This window comes from Aspergillus sydowii, assembly GCF_001890705.1.
Source record: "Aspergillus sydowii CBS 593.65 unplaced genomic scaffold ASPSYscaffold_16, whole genome shotgun sequence".
Lineage (NCBI taxonomy): Eukaryota > Fungi > Ascomycota > Eurotiomycetes > Eurotiales > Aspergillaceae > Aspergillus > Aspergillus sydowii.
Window position 1 is genome coordinate 1 of NW_024467874.1, and position 24,194 is coordinate 24,194.

General features: G+C 41.7%; 7 protein-coding genes across 7 annotated transcripts; 3 read left to right on the top strand and 4 right to left on the bottom strand.

The window, feature by feature from the left end:
• Positions 1–3,959: 3,959 nt before the first annotated feature.
• ASPSYDRAFT_61946 (uncharacterized protein) lies at positions 3,960–5,753 on the top strand (the record flags this gene model as incomplete). Its single annotated transcript, XM_040850055.1, has 1 exon — positions 3,960–5,753. The coding sequence occupies one exon, from the start codon at positions 3,960–3,962 to the stop codon at positions 5,751–5,753; it is 1,794 nt and encodes a 597-aa protein (XP_040697089.1).
• Positions 5,754–6,584: 831 nt separating this feature from the next.
• Positions 6,585–8,731, bottom strand: ASPSYDRAFT_162328 (AMP deaminase; the record flags this gene model as incomplete). Its single annotated transcript, XM_040843079.1, has 2 exons — positions 6,585–7,709; positions 7,772–8,731. 2 exons carry the CDS (start codon positions 8,729–8,731, stop codon positions 6,585–6,587), a joined length of 2,085 nt encoding a protein of 694 aa, XP_040697090.1.
• Positions 8,732–9,339: 608 nt separating this feature from the next.
• Positions 9,340–12,513, top strand: ASPSYDRAFT_50789 (putative actin binding protein). The gene is made up of 4 exons (XM_040848152.1): positions 9,340–9,933; positions 9,994–10,181; positions 10,252–12,081; positions 12,168–12,513. The coding sequence occupies exons 1-4, from the start codon at positions 9,729–9,731 to the stop codon at positions 12,252–12,254; spliced, it is 2,310 nt and encodes a 769-aa protein (XP_040697091.1). The 5' UTR covers positions 9,340–9,728; the 3' UTR covers positions 12,255–12,513.
• A 336-nt stretch (positions 12,514–12,849) lies between these two features.
• On the top strand, positions 12,850–15,782 carry ASPSYDRAFT_50790 (dynamin-related GTPase DNM1). Its single transcript, XM_040848153.1, has 3 exons — positions 12,850–13,169; positions 13,223–15,196; positions 15,259–15,782. The coding sequence occupies exons 1-3, from the start codon at positions 13,071–13,073 to the stop codon at positions 15,571–15,573; spliced, it is 2,388 nt and encodes a 795-aa protein (XP_040697092.1). The 5' UTR covers positions 12,850–13,070; the 3' UTR covers positions 15,574–15,782.
• On the bottom strand, positions 15,569–17,627 carry ASPSYDRAFT_522209 (putative UPD-GlcNAc transporter (Mnn2-2)). The gene is made up of 5 exons (XM_040848450.1): positions 17,602–17,627; positions 17,150–17,550; positions 17,069–17,094; positions 16,998–17,014; positions 15,569–16,935 (listed from the first exon to the last, which is right to left on the bottom strand). The coding sequence occupies exons 2-5, from the start codon at positions 17,441–17,443 to the stop codon at positions 15,875–15,877; spliced, it is 1,398 nt and encodes a 465-aa protein (XP_040697093.1). The 5' UTR covers positions 17,444–17,550; positions 17,602–17,627; the 3' UTR covers positions 15,569–15,874.
• Positions 17,628–17,704: 77 nt separating this feature from the next.
• On the bottom strand, positions 17,705–20,357 carry ASPSYDRAFT_50793 (putative cell cycle checkpoint protein Rad17). Its single transcript, XM_040848154.1, has 3 exons — positions 19,811–20,357; positions 19,383–19,714; positions 17,705–19,334 (listed from the first exon to the last, which is right to left on the bottom strand). Exons 1-3 carry the CDS (start codon positions 20,171–20,173, stop codon positions 17,939–17,941), a joined length of 2,091 nt encoding a protein of 696 aa, XP_040697094.1. The 5' UTR covers positions 20,174–20,357; the 3' UTR covers positions 17,705–17,938.
• A 597-nt stretch (positions 20,358–20,954) lies between these two features.
• On the bottom strand, positions 20,955–23,702 carry ASPSYDRAFT_50794 (ELMO/CED-12 family protein). Its single transcript, XM_040848155.1, has 3 exons — positions 23,176–23,702; positions 21,728–23,081; positions 20,955–21,673 (listed from the first exon to the last, which is right to left on the bottom strand). The coding sequence occupies exons 1-3, from the start codon at positions 23,437–23,439 to the stop codon at positions 21,213–21,215; spliced, it is 2,079 nt and encodes a 692-aa protein (XP_040697095.1). The 5' UTR covers positions 23,440–23,702; the 3' UTR covers positions 20,955–21,212.
• Between the last annotated feature and the right edge of the window lie 492 nt (positions 23,703–24,194).

Genomic DNA, 24,194 nt, shown 5'->3' on the forward strand with positions numbered 1-24,194 from the left:
CTCTTTTAATAATTTTATTAAAGAGAGAGTAATCTAAGAATAATTATAAATAAATTATTAATAAAAATTATAAAATCTTAAAAAAAATTTATAATTCTTAAAGTTATTAATTTAGATTAATTAGTAATATTTTAAATATATTTTAGATTTATTTCTATATTATTTTAAAAGATAATATAGCTAAGAAATTTAATTTAAAATTAATAAAAAATATATTTTAATAAATTAATATATAATTTTACTTTTTATAATCTTTTTAAAATTTATTAAATATAGTATTAATAGGATTTTATATCTTAAGAGAAAATTAAAATATTATTAAAATAAATAATATAGAATTAATTAAGAATATTATATAAAGTAATATAAATATAGTTTTAAAATATAACTAGAGTATTTATTAATTTAAAAAATATAATTATATATTTAAAATATTTATATTAATATTATTATATAGTCTTCTATTTATCTCCTAGTTAAATTTAAATTTAATAATATATATTTTNTAAATTAAATTTAGAAAAATATTTTACTCTAGAAAAATAATCTAAAACTTTTAAAATTAAGAATAATAGATAATAATTTTTAATTATAATCTTATTTAATTCTTAATAATTAATATATAAATAAAAAATATTATTTTTTTTAAATATAAAGAGAATAGATACCCTTATTAGACTAGAAAAAGATTAAATATAATTATATTTAATATTTTTTTATATATATTTTTATAAAGTAGCTAATTCTATCTTAAAAAAAATATATTAATCTTTAAAAGAAAGATTTTTTATTAATAATCTTAATTATATATTAAATTTATTTAAATAATAGAAGGATCCTTACTTCCTTCTTTAAGAAAATATTATAAAATAATTTAAATTTAATAAATAAGATTTATATATTTCTTATTTATAAAATATTTAGATTTTTAAATAGTTATATCTCTTTAAATATTTTAATTATTATAAAAATATAGATATAATTTCTATATACTTTTATAAATTTATATTTATTAAATAGTTTTATATCCTGAGATTAATACTGTTATTATTATATTAGAGTATTAAGATAAATTTAGTACTATTATATAGTAATTATTAATAATAAAATAAAGCTATTCTTAGAGAATAAATCCTAATTTATAGTAATATAAGATTAATTAAGAAATTATATAGTTCTATAAGAATCTATAACTTAAATTAGTACTAAATAAATATTAAAAATAAAGATTTATAATTTATTTATTATTTTTATAATAGAATAGATAAATCTATATTATTATAATTATAGTTTTTTAATAATATATAATTAATAATATTAAGTTTTATATAGATATCTAGATTAGCTTTATAATTATATATTAATTTATTATTAGTTAAAGAATAAATTTAGATAAAAATATAAAATTATTCTATTATATTTACTTTAGACTATAAATTTAAAATAGAGGATTTTATTTTAGATTAATATTATTTTTTAATAGATTCTATAACTTTTTATTACTAGATATTTAGTATTCCTTTATAATAATTATTAATAGATTCTTATTAATCTAGATTAATTATATCTTAATTTATAAATATTTTATATAATTATTCTTAGATTAACTTAAATTAGATTTTTTATTTAGATATTAATTTATAAAATATTCTAGTAAGTTATAAATATAATAATAGAATTTTAGGAATTAATTTTATTTTAATAAATATCTCTTTAATTTTTTTATTAATATTTTTTAATATTCTTAATAGAATATTTTATAAAAATAGATTAATTATCTTAAATATTTAAAATAATTTATATACTATTTTACTATTTTTATTTTATTCTAGAATTAGATTACTATTAAAACTATTTAATTTTTTATTTTTAATAAATTAATTAAATATTCCTCTATTTTAGTTCTTAATTTAAATCTTAATTTAATATAAAAGTAATATATTTATTTTTTTTTAGATATTTATTTAAAGTTCTATTCTAATAAGTCTAAATAGATATAGAAATCTCTTAAATCTTAATTAAAATATTATTATATAATATTTAAAGCTACTATTATATTAGTCTAAATTATTAATAAACTTTTAATTAAAATAATTATTTATTCTTTAAAATATTCTTAGATTTTAATCTTAGAATAGAATATTTCTAATATTGTTTTAATAAAATATTAATTCTATTATTAATAATAAATAAACTTTATTAAATTAAGAGTATAGAGAATTTTCTAAATATTATATTAATAATTTTAGAATATTTTTTTAAAATCTTATTTAATATTTACTAACTACTCTAATTAATCTTATATTTTAAATTTTAAATAAAATTTTTTAATATTAATTATTTTAATTTTACTTTACTACTTAGATAGAGATAATACTTTAATATATTTATATTTTTTTTTATAATATTATTAAAATATTTATTTTTTTTTAGAGATTAGTAATTTTAGTTTTAATATTTTTTAATTTTTTTAAATTTTATTATTTATTATCTATTTCTTTTAATTATTATTAAATATTTATTTTATTTATTTATTATTAAATATTTAATAAAAATAAATATCTATTTAATAGTAAATATCTCTATTTATTATTTAAAAATAGAGATATAATTTCTCTAGATAACTAATAAATAAAGAATTAGAATTATTAAGAATAGAAGAAATAAATAATAGTTAAATAGAGAATTTATTTTAAAAAAATAATAGATTAATTAAGAATTATAAATTAATATTAATTAATTCTTACTCTTTCTAATTATTAGAGACTTATAAGATAATAAAATAATTAGAATAATAGATATAGTAATAATAAAGTTATAGGATCAAGAGTTATAAGATTATATAAATTAGATCTTTATAGGGTGTCCCTGGTACCTATTCAGGAGTGTCCTGACAGTATTCTGTGACATCCGCATGGCGGATAGTTTGATCCTGGTATTTCTACCCTGTCGATGGCTTCGCTCAATGAATCATCTTTCTCCACTACTCCAATCCTACATCAAGAAATTTATTATCAATAATCAATTTATAAAGATTAAAATTATATATAATTTATATAGTATTTAGTATATTAGGCTAGATATAGTACTAATAAAGACCAATAAACATTAGAATAAAATCTAGTTAATATAAAGAATACTATTAAGGATTATAAGAATATTTAGAAATAATTAAATAAGAAAAACTTACTTTTTTTACTATTTATTAATATATATATATATTATTTCTCTTTTCCATTAGAGTTAATATATAAATTTATAAGGATATAGTTATATTATTTAATCCTATTATTATAGTATAGTTATTACTTACTAAGAATACTACCACTATTATTTATTTTATTTTACTTACTATTAATATTACTACCTACTGGTTTTATACTAATCTGAAATAAATAGCTTAGCTCCACTTCTCAGATCCGGTTAATATGAACTCCAACAACTTCACGACCCCCATCAAGATCGCTATCTTGCGACACTTTTGCTTTGCAATATTGGTTCTTACATCCTCCGAGCTACCTACTGTTCAGAATACCTAAATACTTGATATACATGATACAGCGTGACAATATCCCTCTCATTTAACTCATTTTTGAGATGATTACTGCTTTTTTTATAGTATAGTAGTTATTTAAATAGCTTGGTATTTAATATATATTAACTCTTATAATGGGGTGCGTGACTCGCTTGGGTGCACGGCTCACTTGGGAATTGTATTACCGGTAACTAAAGCCTGGTTTTTACAATTGTTAATTGTGCAACAGCGCCCCTAGGTATTCCTTCCAGGGCAATTGCTGGGTGTCATACATAGTGAATGGCACCTAGCTTCTCCGCCTTATAGAACGTGTATTGCATCGTGCGTAAAAGGGCGAAGAAAATTCATACTAGAGTATTGGGTCTCTTTCTTCCCCCCCGATACAACTTTCCTCGAAACTCTAAACAATATAGCCAAAAAAAAAATGTCTCAACCCGTCAGTACAACGAGGAGGAAACCGCGGAGGTTCCTACCCGAGCCTATTGAGACATCATCACGCAGTTCAAATCAACATCGAAACAATGATCATGCCGAACAATATGTGCGCTCAAGCCATGAGGCCATACGGATATTCGAGTTTGACAACAGTTCGCCCACAGAGGGGCGCACTCCCTGTGGCCACTCCTCTCAACTGTGGCAGATTGGCCAGGCTGCAGAACCCCCCCGAAGGAGCAGTGAACATGTATATGGGTCGACATCACCGGAGACAGTACACACCACGCTATCAACTCCAAACTCGCGTGGTAAAGAGCAGCGAACAAGGAGGTTTACCCCCCAGCTAATGGAGACGGCTAGACACTCATTTAGTCCGAGGAAAAAGCCCTTTAATCATGATGGCTTCTCCAGGCTTGAGGCTGAAACACGAAGCTTGCGCAATTCTGCCAGGAGCCGCAATCGAGTGCAAGTCAATGCCGATGTATTACAAGAGTCCCGATTTTCATACTCCAGTCTTATGCGACGCCAGGAATCAAGGAGACATTCTTTTCGTGTACCCGACCTACCCGCCATACCCTCCAGTGGTAGTGAAGAGTCCAGTGAATCAAACACCCCACGGCTACCTTGTTCCCCGTCTCAGCCTTCATCATGTGAACCAAATATAGGTCAAGAACCTTCTTTCCTAGAATATATTCTCATACCCCCAACCGATGCTTCGGAAAGTCAATTAAAAGAGCAGGCACTAGCGGCATTCCCGAATGAACAGGTCTACCAGCCCGTCGATCATTTTGCTATCGACAAGGATGAAGAGCCGTCATATGAGGATAGCTTTGACATGCACGAAAAAAAGCTCATGTTTCGGATTAGCAGGCGCGCCTCATCTGCAGATCTTCCCTCAGAACTCGAGTACTTGCGCAGACACAAGGAGGAGGCTGGTATGAATAGGCGCCATTATCTTACTACTAGAGGAGAACACAATTCGCATGCGAAAACCCTGGAGGTGGTAAATCGGGACGATGGTTGGGATATAAGCCGTTCCTTGACACAATTGAGACAGACCGCTAGCCCACCAATGCTCGGAAACGATCTTGAATTTCCACAAAGTTTGACACCAGAAAGCACAATATGTGAAGGAAACCATATAACTGGGAGCAACCTGGACCAGACCACATTGTCATCGTCCACTGGCCTCTGGTGCTCCAATCCGCAGTTTTCTGTCGGACCTGATAGTGGTGGTCTCTGGAATGGGACCTGCAAACCAAACAATCATGACTCACAGCTTTCCAAGTCTTTACTACCGGGATTGGTTACCCCAAACCATGGTTTCGAGGAGACACAAAGGGTCTTGGATGAATCCTACTGGGCCGGACCTCCGCACCCATGCCACCAAAATTCCAATATCGCCATTCGACGCCCGAGGGACGATGCCAGACATGATGAAAGCTACAATCAGGAATTCGATGACAGATTTGTCACGCAAATATATGACTATCTGTCGCTTGGTTACCCTAGTGTTGCACGCTACTATGACCATGAACTAAGCAAGGTTTCTGGTTTACCAGTGGCGAAACTCAGGGCAGATGATCTAAATACGGACGCTAAGGGCCATGTTGGCGTGCACGCTGTTACCTACAGGAGTGAAACGAATGGGTTATGTATGAGATGGACCGCGCTGCGGTTGTATATCCATGAATGGGTGCGCCAACACCCTCAAATGTCTGAGGAAGGTCATGACCACGAGACATGGGGTGTACGTGAACGCAAGGGGAGTTGGGCAGTTTGATGTAGCAGGCTGAACGACGGGCTTGAAGTTAAACTGGCCACCGAGTGCCGTCTCGGTGCCCGACAAGCAATTGTCATAAAACGCGGTCTTAGACCAGCAGCATTGATCTCTAATATAAGCAAGTAGCCTTGAAATGGCCTGCACCGGTTGTTAACGTCAAGTGCTGACAATTAACCATGACTATTTAAGGTAAGCTTCAGGGTATAGCTTATATTCCTGGAATCTCAAGTGACTACTCCAATCGCCCCCCATTTTGACTATTATCAATGATTGTCCGGCCCGAGACATTACTGCGTTGAGCCCTTCCATGCACAATACCTGGGAATATCTTCTGCTCTGGTGGTCCATCGGCCGTGATTATTAGATTGGATTTGTTGTCGGAGCCCAATCCACTGGAATTGCCTGTTGTGGAAAGAGATTGTGCTGGTGGATCCAAGGAATCTGATGCACCATAATCATTTCCATCGGTAAGATGGGATAAAATGGATGGGTGTTCAGGCGCGCCGGTGTCTGAAAGGGCTAAGGACCCCACTAGAGGGCTTGGTTCCCCGGGCGTAACTATAGTGCAAGTGAGAATCCTTGTCTGTCCGCAAAGAAACCGCATACTGACACTTAATTTGATCCGTTGGAGACGGGTTTTGCGTAGATGCGGTCGGCGACCCGTAGCCACCTAGTGGTGCCATTCCCTCATCGGTATTCTGCGCGGAATACCGCTCAATCCTGACGAGTGGTTGGTACATTAGCCGGATTTGTATTCACCACCTCGCATAGTGGATTCTACTTCCCTCCACCTGAGGCAACATTCAGGCAAGCGCTTGGGATGCAAATGACTTACAGTGCCAGCTCCCCGATAAGCGTCTCGTGACGGAACGATTCTCGAATATCCGGGACGTTGCTTTTCGCAACATTGTTACCCGCAACTCCTGCTAGAGAGCAGTTTGAACCAAGCCATCTCTCCTTTAGAGAAAGTTCGAAGCCACACTGCTCTACGGAATGCTTAGCCAACTCGCACATATCCACTGCACTGAACTTATAGATCTGCGCTGCCACGGAATATTCCTCGATCAAAGGTTCTTTTGTGAACGCAAATTGCAGTGGGTCATCTGTGGACAACGACACATTTAAACCTCTTCTGAAGAAATGAGCGCATGGGTTCTTGTCGTATGTGAGGAATAGAGCATTGTTACTGAGTGGTGACATCGCAATACCGATTTGGTCGAGGTAAAACAGATATTGTAGCAGTGGGACTTTTCGGAGTAAAATCCCATGACTGATACTATGGCAGCAGAGGAAACCAACTGCAAGATGGTCGGGATCACCGGCTTCGCCACAGTGTGGTCTGAGGACAAATGTATTGAAGCCACGCCGCTGTCGCCAAAAATTGAGAGATGCCATGTTAGCGAACATAAAGTAAATCCAATAAGTGTAGGGAGGGTTTTGTTTGGTATTCCACTCCCTCGGAATTGGATACTTCCTATACAGACGGCGCTCAGCTTTGCTCTCATCGTCAACACTATCAAAGCCAATAACACGCTGTAGAAAGATGTGCAATTTAGGGTGGCTGCTCGGATCCTTCGTCACTTCGAATAATGGCTGGAAGACGTTCGTTATTACTTGCTCGAAATTTTCCATCATCCCACTAGATTTGTAGACATCATATAGCCGAGGTACTTGGATAAGCCAACGGATGTTGGGCGAAAATAGTTTGTTGTCCACCACCCAGGCTGCAAGTTTGTCCCATTCCTGAATCGATCTTCCGTAGATAGAAATGCGCCATTCCACCATTTGATATTTGCTTGACTCCAAATCTGAGATAACTTCTTTCGTTATCTCTGCTAGATATCGTCCTTTTATGTAGTTGTCAGTCTTCAGAAAGATTTCTCGCAACCTAGACTCCCCAACCGGGTTGTATTTAAGATTAAATTTATCAAACCGATGAAAGGAATCCGTATGTGCCTGTGGAGTATTAGTAACTGTTATGAATGTGTAAGAAATCAAGCATATATAGCACAACGTACATGCATATCAAGAGTATCAATACTCAAGTCATAGGCGGTAAGGTTAATACTCTCAAAGACTTCTTTAAGTGTCAAATGTTTGCCATCCCTGAACAAAACAACTTCATCCGGAGACTTTTTCATTTTGCTTTTGATGAAGCGAAGGAGGTGCTTCTGATTCATGCATGCCGAGTGATGAACGTGGGTGTCGACTTTTCGAACGTTATAAAAATCCCTATGAGGCACTTTTTTGCTATCTGCAATTTCCTGGTACTCATTTAATAGCGAATGTAGCTGAAACTTTCCTTCTAAATAAGAAAGCCGTTTAAAGGAAAAGCTTTTTGCAGGCCCATCTGTTGAGACATCGATCACGGAATCCAGGTCCATGTAGAAGTCTCGCAGGGACGGAATTTTGACCACGGGCTTCCCCAAGTCGGATGTTTCATAATTTTCGTAAACCTGGTAAACACTATTCTCATCTAGCCTGAATATCCAGTCAGACTCTCCTGGGAGAGGTAGGCACTCAGCAAGGCAAAAGTCTTCACCGACATTTTCGCCCATTTTTCTCTTCCGACGTTTTGCACCATGTTCATCATTCATCTTCGCAGTTTCTTTGTCGTCGCCCCAGGCCGGTTCTGGTGGAGGTGGATATACCGTCCAATCTGGTTTATTATTTGGATTGTCTCCGAGAGTCTGCAGTGAGAGTCGGATATACTTCGATCTCAAATCTAGCAAGCCCCGTATCTTGCAGCAAATGACATTTAATTCGGAGGTAACTGTGTCATTATCGGGGGCTATATTCATAATGCCACGGGAGGCCCCCAAATTGTCACCAGCACATTGGGAACCGCCAGTTAGGGAATGATGTCCGTACTGATCTGAAACTGGGAAGTGAACTGGGTTGGCGCCGACATTTTGATGATTATTCGACGGAGTGATCGATTGGCTTTGATAGAAAAGCTTTGCCTCTGCATGGCTCATTGATTTTTCAAACGCATAGTCGTATGTAGGTGTCCTCAGTTGCCTATCCCTTGGAAGAACTTCTCTGGACTCCCCGAAAGTCGGCTCACCAGGGCGGCTTTCATCCATATTGCCCGCCCGTTGCTCACTTTATTGTGGTTGAGTTCGTCTACAATGCGATGCTGTTGTCGGGTTCCTGGACCATGACCCCGATGCAGTCCTCTCGTACAGATTTGGAGAAGCCAACGCGGTATTTGGGACGCAACGTGGACGTCCCCTCGTAGTTCGTACTAACAAGTGAACTGTGAACTAAGGTGGATTCATTAGCCATAAAATTAATTAGAATATATATAAGGGTTTTACCTCTTATGAGCGGCAAAAATTGTCACAAAATAGAGGACAGTTAAATGCGAGGGTTTTGCTAGCTTGCAGCGACAGAAAATTACTGAAACAGTGCTTGCCACTAATGCTCAACCATGATATTCAGTACGTTAAGGAATACAAATGCAACATCTGGCCGGTAAGTTTCACCTGAACATGGCTGCCGTGTCCTCGACAATGATGGTATTGGACAATGGTTTTCCCGAACTCCGGTGCTCAGGTAACTAGTGTGACGTATGGAGTACTACCAAATAATACCTAGCTTCCCGTGTAGTAGTAACTACGTACCTGGGTTCCATCTTCGTAAGAACAGCAAGCTTACCTGGGAGGAGTCCCATACCAGGCAACAATTCGAAGATCATCTTTTGCTCCGCATCAACTTATCAGCGAAGTTTGAACTCGTCAAAAACTGGTCTCATACCGAGCCTCCTTTCAAGGTTGTCCTCAATTCCTTTCAAGCAGAAAGCGGGGGTAAATCGTGGAACCACGCGGTCCAGGCGCTGTCCAGGTCTGCTCAACGCTCCGAAGCTGACGGTGACTGATACTTCTCTCATAATACAGTCTGCACTGCGATTAACGATTAACCTCAACAAATCTCCCAAGTCTTTCGCTCAGAGAAAAGGTTGGGTTTGTGACCATGGCGTCCCTCAATCTATCCGCCAATGGCGCCTCGATATCAAAGAGCTATCAGTCGGTAGTCGAATCTTCTATTTCGGAAAGCGCAAGGGGCTCTCCAACCTTCGCAAAGTGGGCAATTTTCTCGGTTTCAACACCGCTCGTCAGCGCGTTTCAACAAGACGCTGGCAATAAAGAGAGTATCCTTAAAGTTCAGGATTCAGGAGGTATCCGGCCTTGCGCCCCAGGATGTCTCTCGGCTGAGCTAACTTCACCTATCATTTTAGAGGGGGAATTGGCTGATCTTATTGAGGAGTTCTCCGAGGGGAAAATCCAATTCGCTTTCGTGAAGGTAACGGATGTGAACACTGGGCTTCCTAAAAATGTCCTCATTGCGTGGTGTGGGGAAGGAGTTCCCGAACGAACAAAAGGCTACTTTACTAGCCACTTGTCCACCGTGTCGAAATTCTTGCATGTTAGTCCCCTAATGTGATTCAGTAGATGGAAGCATCATCTATCGGTTTATGCTGACAGCAAGTTTCTAGGGCTACCACGTTCAAGTAACAGCTCGCTCAGATGCGGACTTGACAGTAGAGGGTGTCATGCAGAAAGTTGGTGACTCATCAGGCGCAAAATACAACCCGAGGCCCGAGCAATCGAGCACTTCTGCCCCCAAGCCTCCCATATCCAGCAAGCCGGTTTTTACTCCTCTCCGCACCGGGGGGATCAGTGCAGGCTCGACGAGTGTTGCCCCATTACCCGTACGGGTGAAATCGAGTGATGACGATGGATGGGGTCCTGATGCCCCTCCGCTCACTAGAACCAATTTAGAAAAAGTTCAGCCGGCTTACCAACCTACTCGGGTGAACATACAAGAACTCAAGTCGGGGAAACAGACTGACCAAACTGTGAACTCTAGCGGCATAAATTCTGAAGGAGAAGATGTTGTCAAAGGAGGGTATCAGCCCGTCGGGAAAGTAGATATTGCCGCTATCAGGAGACAGGCACATGAGGCTGGTAACTTAAAGGATGATCGACCGGAGCCTGTAAAGGGTGCTTACGAACCGGTCGGAAAGGTTGACATTGCTGCGATTCGTGCTAAGGCGCAAAAGGCAGATGAGACTGTGACGAAACCGAAGCAATCCCCTGTTCCAACCGACCGACCGCCCATTTCGACCACGGAACCAGATGTCGACCAATCAAGCCGGCTCACATCATTGCCCAAGCCCAAAGTTTCCAACAGGTTTGGTGGAGGTCCGGCATTTACGGGCACGAAGCCGCCTCTTCCCACTGGTAGCGCAGCAAGTGTAGCACCTGCTGCCACTGTGGGAAGTGCTAATCGAGCCTTTGCTGACCAAGGAGGCAAAACACCTGCACAACTCTGGGCGGAAAGGAAGGCTAAAGAACACAGCCAGGATTCTGGTGCCGCTATTACGCCATCTAACGGCCCCGTGTCCGCCGTTGCAACCCAAAATAGCGGAGGGGACTGGAAGAGTTCTTATAGTGGGAAAACATGGGGCCCCGTCCAGACAACACACACCGGAAAGTCTGCTGAAAGCACTCCCCATGAGGCCACTGGCGCTGCTACAGCGGAAAGCTCAACACATGAGCCTATACAACTCCAACAAGGCGTTAATGCTATCCGAGACCAACTCACGCAAGGGGCACCAAGGGAAACCTCTAACTATGTTGATCCTGTGCGGTCCGCTTCTCCCCCAGTGCATAGTACTGAATTTGAAGCCGCCCGTGCGCCACAGGCTCCCGAGCTTTCCGCCCCTCAGTCCCAACCCCCCCAATCACCGGCGATGGATTACTCTGAAGGTGAGGGTTCGCCAATTCAGGTTGCCATGCCCGTCGCGAGAGGCGCTAGAGATGAGAACGAAGAACAATATTCACCTTCGGCAGCCGAGCATACGAAGGATCTAGAGCGACGGCCATCGGATGACGAGGGCCAGCACCGCAGTGTTCAGGATGCAAGCATTGTCGTACCTACTGGTGACGCCGATTCTGGACAAATACGGGCTCTTGTACATTACGACTATGAAAAGGCGGAGGATAACGAGGTCGATTTGAAAGAAGGTGAATACGTCAATGAAATTGAAATGGTAGACAAGGATTGGTGGTTGGGTCTAAATGCTCAAGGCGAAAGGGGGCTCTTCCCAAGCAATTATGTTGAAATCGTTGAGGATGGGCATCAGGACCACACCTCATCTGAAACGCAGCCTGCGCCCAACGCCTTTTCTCCCGAGACTGTTACCGGCTCCACAGTGGCCCCAGGCTCACGGCCGAAACCTACTGCAAAGGCTCTTTACGATTATGAGGCCGCTGAAGATAATGAGCTTAGTTTCCCCGAGGATGCTGAAATCACAAACATTGTAAGCCCTTCTTTAGTTCTGCTCCCGCATCTGTTTTTCCCCAACTTCTTGGATCGAGCTACATGTTAATTATTGTCTCCCATTAGGAATTTCCCGATGATGATTGGTGGCTAGGTGAATACCGTGGTAAGACGGGTCTTTTCCCGGCGAACTATGTCCAACTTGATGGCTAGGGAAATATTCTTCGCTTTTACCAGAATTTCTCGAGATGCTCTCTTGGAATGTATGTAGACTTCAGACGCCACCTCGAAGTGAGAACCATCATCTTGTGTCAGGGTTCGTATGACATTTTTTCACATCAAACTTTTACACATTAGTACATAAGCGGCCGAATATAACTATCTTAGTTGTCATCTATCGGTGAAATTGTCTGATGAGACCATCCGGTTGACAAAACCAATAATTATGTCAACGGAAAGAGAGGTCCCCGGCTGGAGAAAGGTTTCATTAGGTACTTTTATCTCTATGCATGAAATGGAAACATTTGGGTCTATAGTAAACGCATTAACGACTTGGTGGGTGCTTGGGCCTTGGGATATCCCGTTCGGCGTTAGTTAACAGCAGTTTCTCATGACCGAGTACGTACTACAGTCGTAGTCTACTGTACATCAACTGACTATTTATTGAGTTAGTTAACTAGTAAGTACATAGTTACTGTATTTACATAGTTAACTACGTAGGTAGTTGTGTAACAAAAAGCTTATATAAGCCGTGTGTCACGTGGTTGTTAAATTGCGGCAGCATGGACGGAGGAGGTAGGTCGTAGCGGCAACTTTGAAGCAACCAAGACAAGATCAAAAATCTCGAATTCCATGTTCATAAACGCGGCAAAGGCCACCAGCCACTCTCGCTGATTTAGGAGGTACCACAGTATCGTTCCTGCTTTGGTCTAATTACGTGACTATTCGCCTTGGTTTCACGTCCGCATCTCTGGCGCGCCGAGCACCCGACTGTTATATTAAGCTCAGTATATCAACCCGAGGAGGACAATGGCTGCACTAGGCGAGGATCTATTGGTTACTGTCAATAAATTGCAAGACCTAGTTTTTAACACCATTGGAAATGACTCGCTTGATTTACCGCAAATTGTAAGTGCGTTCACTCCAGTACCTGGGATATCTCATGTTGACCTTCTCACCAGGTTGTGGTCGGCTCGCAGTCATCCGGAAAATCGTCTGTATTGGAAAACATAGTTGGAAGAGACTTTCTTCCAAGGGGCAGTGGGATCGTGACCCGAAGACCTCTGATCTTGCAACTTATAAATATTCCTAGTGACCGTCACGACAAACCTAAGGGCGATGATGTCCATATTCCGCATACAGCCGCAAGTGTAGCTGGACAGAATGAGTGGGCGGAGTTTCATCACCATCCGGGCCGCAAATTTGATGATTTTGCTCTTGTTAAGCAGGAGATCGAAGCTGAGACCGCGAGAATAGCTGGGAATAATAAGGGTATCAACCGCCAGCCGATCAACCTAAAGATATTTTCTCCTCATGTGCTCAACCTCACAATGGTTGATTTGCCAGGCCTGACCAAGGTGCCAATTGGAGACCAGCCGTCGGATATTGAAAAGCAAACCCGTGCTTTGATTCTCGAATACATTGCGAAACCAAACAGTATCATTCTAGCGGTCTCACCCGCAAATGTCGATTTGGTCAACTCTGAGTCTCTGAAGTTAGCTCGGCAGGTAGATCCGATGGGCCGGAGGACAATTGGCGTTTTGACGAAATTGGACCTCATGGACCATGGGACTAATGCAATGGACATTCTGTCTGGCCGTGTGTATCCGCTAAAGCTCGGCTTTATCGGAGTGGTTAACAGATCTCAACAAGATATCCAGTCTGGCAAATCTTTATCAGAAGCTCTCCACGCTGAACTCGACTTCTTTCGACACCACCCGGCTTATCGAAACATGGCAAATCGATGCGGTACACAATTTCTTGCGAAGACACTGAATTCGACGCTAATGTCACATATAAGGGATCGGCTACCTGACATTAAAGCTCGTTTAAATACTCTCATGGGCCAAACACAGCAAGAGCTTGCCAGCTATGGCAACAAGCAATTCAGTGGTAAAGAACATCGGGGCTCTCTGATACTACAGCTGATGACGCGATTCGCGTCCTCTTTTATATCTTCAATCGATGGAACTTCATCTGAAATATCCACCAAAGAGCTATGTGGCGGTGCTAGGATATACTATATATTTAATTCTGTTTTCGGAAATTCCCTTGACACGATTGAACCGACACAGAACCTTTCAGTTTCGGATATCAGGACAGCCATTCGAAATTCGACAGGGCCGCGCCCAAGTCTTTTTGTGCCAGAGCTTGCTTTTGACCTTCTCGTGAAACCTCAAATAAAGCTACTTGAACCTCCTAGCCAAAGGTGCGTTGAGCTGGTTTACGAGGAGCTTATAAAGATCTGCCATACTTGTGGGTCGCAAGAACTCCTCCGCTTCCCCCGCCTCCAAGGCAAGCTTATTGAAGTCGTGTCGGACCTCCTTCGTGAGAGACTAGGTCCTTGTTCAACCTACGTGGAATCGTTGATTTCAATCCAAAGGGCCTACATCAACACGAACCATCCAAATTTTCTCGGTGCAGCTGCGGCAATGTCTTCAATTATGCAAAACAGACAAGATCAAGAGAGGAAGGCCGCGCTAGCGGAAGACCGACGCAAGCGAGAGAAGAGACGAATTAAAGAACTAGGTGGCCCGAACGGAATTACACCGGCCTACATTGAAGAAGAGGAAGAGCAATCAGAAACCAAACAACTTCCTATCAGACCCCAATCTAGCAAAGGAACTAGAGGCATGTCTCCCAACCTTGGTAAAAATCAAGAAAGTGGGGTTACTGCCACCTTAAATGGAACGCACTCCAGCGCGCAAGGCGCGTTCGGAGGTACAAATTCCACCCGGGATTCGTTCTTGAATTACTTTTTTGGCAAAGATGGTGCTCAACCATCTACTTCCTCTGCTCTGGGTCAAAATCAAAACAGACCAACTGCCCATGAGGTCAACACTAGCCCTAATTTACGGCGCACAGAGGTGCTTTCACCGGTGTTGAATTCGCAGGATTACACCGCAATGGCTGAACAGAATGATGTGGGTTCCTTTGTAAGTATCAGTCCTCACTTTGTTGTTACTCAATATAATAACACATCTCGAACTGTTTCCAGTTGAAGGATGATTCTGAACCAGCCATCTCTGATCGAGAACTTATGGAAACTGAGTTGATTCGACGGCTCATCTCTTCATATTTCACCATCGTGAGGGAGACAATCGCGGATCAGGTACCAAAAGCCATTATGCACCTTCTTGTAAACCATAGCAAAGATGTTGTGCAAAACCGGCTTGTTAGCGAACTCTACAAGGAGGAGTATTTTGCTGAGCTTCTTTATGAGGATGATGGCATCAAAGCCGAGAGGGAAAAGTGCGAGAGATTGTTAGAGACATACAAGGCTGCCGCAAAGATTGTCGGCGAAGTCCTGTAGGTATATGTGATGGGCATTCTTCGGTTCTTCATATCTCTGCGTGTCAGGCCTTGTGATAGCAACTTTTGAGGCCGTGATGCATTATTTTTGTATTATAACTCCATCTCCATTTGAAGAAAACCTTGGACCGAAACACGAGATATAACATGCTTACGCACATGTAGAATATGTTCGTATGATACATATGATGATCAAAAGCTGATATATACGCCTTTGCACCGCGAGGATAGACAAGGTGCACGGGACGAGTTCAGCACCATACATGGGTAACGCTTCATATGCGGCTGAATCGGCTTGGCTCTTAATCCTCTTTCAGAGCTTGCCTCCTGAGCCGTGCGCCTTCAAAGCCATACATGGCGGCGCCCACAAATACAAGTATAGCACCAACGAGTACACCTTGCGAAAGAGAGTTTCCAAAAATATGTATCGACAACAGGAGTGAAATTAGCTTCCGAATGTTCAGCACAATTGTTACAGTCAAGGATGATGACTTTGCAGAGAGAAGATGGACTCCACGAATGCACCAATATTGTGTCAATGCGTTTAAAAGGAGATGGAAAATTTGAACTGGGATACCAGTTAAAATGGGCTGAAGAACCTCGTGATCACGGAGATTCAACAGCGCCCGGTAAACAACTGCGACAGGGGTGTTTGCAGATATCGTACACGGCCCCGCCGAGTCTGCTGTGTCGCCAGAGGCGAGACATGTATTTGTGTCTCCGGCCTGACCTACCAATGCCGTAACCTGGGATAACAATGTTGGGGATGAGTTTAGTGCATGCCACTGTGCGAGAAGTTGCGGAATGGTCGGAACGAAAAGTGGCAAAGAAAGCGTGTGAGAATAGAAAAGAGCCTCCTTCCAATGATTCCGTCCATAGGTGGAGTATAGCCGATCTGCGTAAATGCCTTGAAATGCAGAGAGAAGCATCGCTAACGCAAGAATAGCAAGGCCAACAACAGTGCTGAATAAACTAGAATCCCGATCGACTTCAATATTGATGGATTGTCCCTTCACTTGTGCATCTGCTAATGCGGATGTGACGACCCCAGAGGTAAGTAGGGCAACAGCGAGCATTTGCCCCTGAGAATATCTTTTGCCGGTGTAAAGATAACCAACCACGATCGATGCGACTGGTCCTCCAGATCTTAAAATGATATGCAGGGGCACAGAAATCCGGTATGCAAATGCCCAGTTGTTCAAAAGATTGACTGTAACGAAGAATGCTGTGTAAATGAACCATGACCGTAACGGGATAGAGCGCCGAGCAAGAAAGAACGACCGGCAGCCTGCTGATGGCGAAACGAAGCTCGGCGACATGAGGAGCGCAGTGAGGAGGAACTGAACGAAGGTTATCAACGGCCCTTGAGATAGTCAGAATACAACATTCAACGCCTGAGAATGGAGTATAATCCAATGTACGTACCTGAACTTGGTTGATCCCTATGATTGATAAGCAAACATTCTATATTATCTTGACACGTCTCTTGAACTCACTTAATTATTGCTTCAAGCGCGAATACCTTGAGTGAAAATTAGTTTAGATGGCTCGCCCCAAGATGATATCTATCCACCCACATTCGCACAGCAACCCCCGAAGATCAACGAAACCATCAGGAAAATGCTCGTCCAGTGGGTGAACGTAGCTTTAACTGCTGTAGCTGCAATGTCGGGCATGCTGTATACAGGCACATGCCCGAATGCTTTTCGCCCAGGCATGCTTGTGTTTTTCTCGGAACTCCGCTGTGAGTGCGAGGCCAATGCTGAGTTGGAACGACCGGAGCGAGATTTCAACTGATGGCCATTTTCCGTCCGGAATGAGTCATCATTCCCAGGAGCATGTTGTGCAGGCGATTTTGTTGCCATTGTCATTTAAATCCACGAAACGATAGGTGTCCTGGGTAGCGAATATAGATGGATAAGAAATGCTTGTCAACTGAATCGGTTTAAGCCTATAAGCCTAGACCAAGGTCCCCGGCCTCGCGCTAGTCAACTTAGGCTAGTTAACTTAGTTACCATTGAGTTCTTACTAATCCACATATGAAGACGTGAAAACTACACACTCCCGTTGTGAAGAGCATACATAGCCTGGACCTCATATGAGTATTACCCCCGAAATTACAGAATAGTAAGCAAGGTGACACTAGTAGGTACAAAGTATTAATTATGTAGATGGATGCACCTTTCATACTTAAATTATAGTTCGGGCGCTTTTCTACCTATCTTTTATATGTGTACACACACACACATATATATATACATATAATTTATAGCGTGGTGATGGTTTTGTTGGTCGCCTTGATACCGCTGTTAAACTCAATTGTATATGAACCAGGCGAACGTGAGTGATCCCCCCCCCAAAAAAAATCATGGATCATCTACAATGTCGTCATCACTGAGGAAAAGCTGCCCATCGTCTGCTTGGGGAACAACTAGTGCCTGGCGTTCGAGTTGAGTACTCTGGGTTTCACGTCCGAGCTTTCGAAAACCGGAAGCAGATGAGCCCCATGCATATCGCTCGTCTTGCTGCAAGCGGTAGTTAAAGCCGCGAGTTCCAGGACTGGTAATTTTTTGGGTGCTCCTCGACCCTAAGCCCTTTTCAAGGATCATCGTCACATAGGGTAACTGATGAAGTATTAGATCGTTGCGGGCGATTGGAACAGCGACGGACGTCGAAATTCCAGAGTCATTCCTCTGAAATCCAGCACCTTCTCCACGAGTAGAGCTGCGGGATATAGACCCGGAGTGGCCTAGTAGTGGGACTGCACTCAACCGTGCGGTTGAACTAAGCAGGGCGTTTCCCCATGAATCTATGAAATTCCGCGTTTCTTCGAATTTACGCGACAGTTGGAGGGCAGGGGGAAAGGATAGTTTATGAGAGGTATTTGAATGACTCGTACTGCCCGTATGTGAAGCTTGTCTTTTCACAGGATATGGAAGAGAGAAGAGTAGACCGCGTGCAGCGACCTGATAGCTTATATCTTCTTGTCGCAAAAAGTCAACACCAGTCCTGTGTTTGATGAAAATGGTCCCAAGACCAGCTTGAGGCTTACTAAGGCCCTTTCGGTCAACGCAGAGCACATCACTGTCCGACAGAGATCTTATACAGTCATCCAGACATCTGGTGAATGACGGGCCGTTGCAAGAGGGCACATAGTTTTCATGGAGGGTACCAATGAACGATTGAATGTCTGTTCCAGTTTCACTTAGTAATTCATTAACATGCACCTGAGAGACACCGGGCCGGTCAGGGTCTTGTGGATTCTCGGTATCAGTGCCGCCATTTCGTTTATTGTAAATGATTTTTCCCACTGCGTGGAATAGGCCGAAACCGGCTTCCCTTTGAGATAACGCTTGTGTCCCACTGTTGATAGGTGACATCTTTTTGCGACTTCTAGCTGCGTCTTTGATGCTGGTAGCGTTGTGACTCCCGCCGGACCATCGGTTGCCGCTGGTGAGACAGAAAAACTCTAAGGAGGTGGTTGCATTTCGGATATCCCCAATCATAGAGATGGCGTTGATAGTGGACTGCGTCGAAGTTTGGTTACCCATGGGCTGACATGCGCTCTTTTTCAAAACTAGCTTCAGTGCCTTGGACATGAATGTGGGCGCAATGCTATTAAACTCGATGACACTCGTACACGAATGGTTTGAGATTTCGGGACCAAGCAAGCGGCGAACAGTCAGGTTTTCGAACGAGGACTCGGGATTTGAAAATGATTCGGATACAATTATGACAATTGGTGGCATCCCAGTTTCACCTCTATAATAATCAGTTCGAACATGTGGCGGCGTATCGACGGAGAGATACCGTAATATAGATAGCCGAAAAGCAGCAAGAACCGACGCAGTTGGTCCTGACAAGGATGGAAATTCTTCAATGAGAATGATACGTCGCTGGAAGCGATTGCCTTTCATGGGTGACTGTGCGCCACCACTGCTATCCAAATCGAGGCTATGAAGCTTATGACTGCGGCTCAGGAATCCATCAAACTGGGCCCCAAAGGAGACATAATCCTTTCCCCCGTACTCCGAGCCTGAGGGGGTTTTCCACTCCAATATATCGAATTTCAGTTTATCTGACAGTAAGGATATCGTAGTCGTTTTCCCACTCCCTGCAGGCCCTTTGAGAACAAGTAGAGTCTATATTGGTCAGCAACCTGGAAGCACCCCCCAAAAAGCGCAAAACAGTTCATTCTAGGTAGGCAACTAGCGGGAAGAGGTTTAGCTTTGACATACTTTTCGAGATTTCCCTGTGAATGCATTGTTCAACCACTGCTCTACATCGCTGACCTTCTTTTTGTGGACCGCTAGTTCCTCCAACGTTCGAGGAGCGTATCTCTGTGCCCAAGGCAATTTCTCTTTCTGTTCATTTTGCAACCTGGGGTCTTGAGAGTTTTTTGATTGTAAAATGAAGCGTTTACCGTTGGTTGCAGATTTCTGTCCACTTTTCGTTTGAGAGGATATTGGAGGCCTATCCTGGGACCTAGGCGCCACTTCCGTGCCATCAAGTTGCGAAAGTTTCTCGTCCGTAAAGTGCTGGGCGAATAATTCGTCATAGGAATCATAGTCATCCTCAATCAAGTCTTCGTTGCTACCCATCTCTTTAACTACCGGAGCTGCGCTACCCGGTTTCGCCAAATTGCAGGGCCATTGCCGGTTCGAACCATCCAGGTCGGTTGCGTGTCGAGGTAGTTCGTGTATTGATGGTTTGTTTGAATTTGGCGCGCCGTGATCGCGTTTCGTGGGAGGACCAGGATGGATCGGGAACGGAAATACGGTCCAGGAATGTGGGTTCGGAAAGCCAGGGAGAGATCCGCCGCGCTCAAAAATCAAGGCGGTGGTGTGTAGCTTGGCATTCAATTTACTACCATCTCCGTATATAACTTATTTTATAAAGCCTTGAAATTATTAATTTATTATGGAGAAATAGATTCTATATAGCTTTCTATTATATACATCTAATCCTTTTATAGAAATATAAAGAGGTTATTGTTTTATTATACTTTAAATATTCAAGACTAAAATCTAAAAACCACTTTACGCGATTATATATTTTCGTGTCTTTAGCGTGTTTATTAGTATAAGATTAAATCATCACAAAACAAGCTTATATTTGGATATTTTAATTAAAAAAAATTTATATAAATAGAATTTAATACTTCTTATATTCTAAATTACTTTAACTAAATATAAAAACCCGTGGTTACGTCTAAAGGTTAAAAAGTGTAGAAGTGGCAGAGATTACGACGAAACGCGACACCGCCTTGATTTTTGAGCGCGGCAGATGTGAGCGTCCGCGCAACTTCCGTTCCATTTGTTTACATACATACGACTAACTACATCAAGTGCTTATTAAATCGAGTACAAAAAAGGCATACCTAGTTGTTACGGTTTATTGGTAAGATTAAACATGCTATTCTATTGTTTATCCTGATGCATTTGAAGATTGGGAATTGGTTGATCGCGTTGAAGATTTCGATGTCGATAAAACACCACCTCATTAGTTGAGGTTCCAGGAATGACTCACCAAATTATCAAGAATAGTGCGTCATAGTCAGTTAATAATAATATAAATACATGAATGTAGATTGTTTGAGGTGTTGATTAACTCCGTAGAGATTATGTCGCTGTTAGCGTGTTATGAACCACCAAAGATATCATAATAGTAATCATCACTAAGTCCCTCTCGTGACGGAGCGGATGGGGCCTCGCCTGCAAATACTGCGTCATCAAACCGGACATTTAGTAGCCGAATTTTGAGCCCGTAGTTACTAATTAGTTTTATCAACTTGCTCGTCTCAGCGGTAATAGGCTGTTGGTTTAGAAGCATGAGCAAACCGTCGAGCCACTCAGACGCAACACTTGGGGACTCTGGACGGAGAGTTAAAAGAGTAGTTTCTCTTTGTGTGGCTCTGCTAGTAGAACGTGAATGGCCATTAACTTTCTGGATATCACCGGACGCGGCGGCCTGAACATAGCCATAGATCGTGATTTTTGTGGATGAGACATTATGTGGCATACTTTTGACTGTTGAAGAAGACGCATTGTCGGGCGATGCTGATACATTGGAGACCACCGACGATACAATAGATAAGTCGACTGACGAAACATTAGCTTGGCGGTCAAAACCGTTGACATGCAAGGACATCTCACTTTTCCCTGGAAGAACATCGAGCTCTGGGCGTTTTATATTTATATCCTCGAAATCTCCAAAATGGAGAAATCTTCGGTTATGTGAGAGTTGAACAAACCTGCACTTGGGGTATCCTGATTTCCCGTCCGTTTTAGGGGTGCCGTCGTTGGGAAACCAAGAACCCTGCAGTAGACACCTGATCCTTTGCTCCTTGACAAACAGGAGGGTTTCGTGCTGTAACTCTTCGCGTACCTGCCGCAAATGCTGCCCCCAAACGTCTTCGTAAGTGAGTTCCAACAGCTCCATTTGTAGGTTGCGCAGTCGACTATACTCAAAGTCTGTTAATTCTTCCTCCACGTCTTGCACATCCTTTGTTCGAGGAGCGCCTCCAACAACTGACTCGATCAGTATACGAACAAGTTCCACGATTTTATCGTAGTCTTCAATCTCTGCGCTTGTTGATTTCCACAGACGGAAAAATGCAAACAAGCCCCCGACATGTAATCTGGTCCAGTGTAATAGAAGTGGCTTGAATAGTTTATCCAGATTAGAACGGGACTCCAGTAACAAATAAGTCTTGTTGTCTTCGGTTTCGGACTTATCAACCTCAAAATGGTCGTATAGAATCGATGTAACGGATAGGGAAGCACGGGCAATCGGACAGCGTTGTTCAGCTGACTTGGTGGACTGCTCAAGGAGCATTTTCTGGAATTCGTCTTGGTGATTCCGAACAAAATCCGCCAAGTCCATCATGCCCAGGAACCCCATCTCTTCAAACTGTAATACTGGACTCTCGGATTCAAAGCCTAATCGCCGCCATTTGTCTGAGTTATGTCTTTTTGAGCGGCGGACATCGCTGCCGGTTTCAGTTACTTTTTCTTGAGTACTGGCAAGATGAATTCCTTTGAGAGCCCTCCTATGTTCTGGTTTATCCAGGTCTAAGGACATATCCCGCCATTTTCGCAGGAGAATTTTCGTGAGAGATTGAAACTCGATTAAAGGGTGCGCATGGTCCTGTAACGCCGTGCCTTGCATCAATGAGTAGACAGCTTTAATAACACCGAGGTCTTGCAATTTCTGGATAAATTTTGGCCACTCAAGTTCCGAGTCATTGGTTATGGAATCGCGCATCAACGAGTTGATCAATTGTAGAGCATTGGCACAGAGTGCGTGATCGGCTGAAGAGAGTCTGCTGACAAGCATTTCTAGAAATTGCGGATAAATGGCGATTGCAGGCTTCAGAGCTCGGAATCCGAATACTCCATTCGTTGATGTGTGGCCAGCTGGAGAAGGATGGGAAACAATGGAGACAAGAATAGACATTGCACCTCTCAAGATGTTCACTAGAGGATGCGTAACGATAAGTTCAACGACCTAGACAAAACGAACGGCATTTTGTATTAGTAAAAAGCCTGTAAAAGAGCCCAACGCAGTTAATTTTTGAAATATTGTACTGTTGAGAACATACTCGTTCCACTAATTCCTGGTCCACGCATTCCCATCCCTTATCAACTTCTAGGAGTCTTGCAAAGCTGGTTAAACTGTATGCCAGGGTATTTCCACTCGCATTTAAGGTGAGATAGCGAAGTCGTGCTAAGCCACCTTCTGTGATGAAAACGTCCGCAAACGAAGGGTCTCCGATATTGCTTTGGAGTTTGAACACGGCCATTTTGCGCACCGCATCTTCTTGACTCCCTAGTCTCCCGACTAGCTCAGACACATTATTCTCCATAGTAAACTGGTGTCCACGTATTCACTGGCGAAACATGTGCTGGTGGTCAAGAAATACTTGCAAGTGCTGAGCATTTAATTGCTGCCCTATTCTAAACAATAATAATGAAACCGCAGAGAACCTCAACTTCAAGTACGTTTGAGGGGGAGACGAGATCCAAAATCCAGACGCGCGATTAGCCAGGGGCCCGACACTTGAGTCGGTGGAGCCACAGCTCACGAGGCGTTATGAATACCCAATTGAAAGATGAGAACGGATCCATTCTCCCACCAGCTCTGAATTCAGGATGTGGTTCCTGGCTCCAAGAGCACTAGCGTCGGATTTAATGGGCGGTAAGTTGGTAACTGCCAGCAGTTTAGCACGCTGGGGTTAAAGCTCTGGAGATATAAGTGTTTACCTTAACATATAGTACTACCTTCTTTTGGTTCCTATACTTTTGCCCTTCTAATGGGCGACTTTCTGTGCTGACTCTGCCCTCGAATAGTTGTCAAGTATGTGGCCTGGACAGAATGATAATTTCTTTCCAAGCGCAAGCCTGAAAAAAAGAAAGAGAGACACAGCTCAAGCGGACCACCCTCATTCTATCAATAGGTGAGCGTGGTTTACAGGGTCCGGAAGGATAATATCTCTCCGAACTTCTGTCAATTTACCGATTACCTGATTCTCGATTAGTACCAAGAAAACTACGCCACAAGTTCACGGTCTTTATACTTCGTTCCATATGAGCTATACGGACCCATCGAAGCATTGTGACA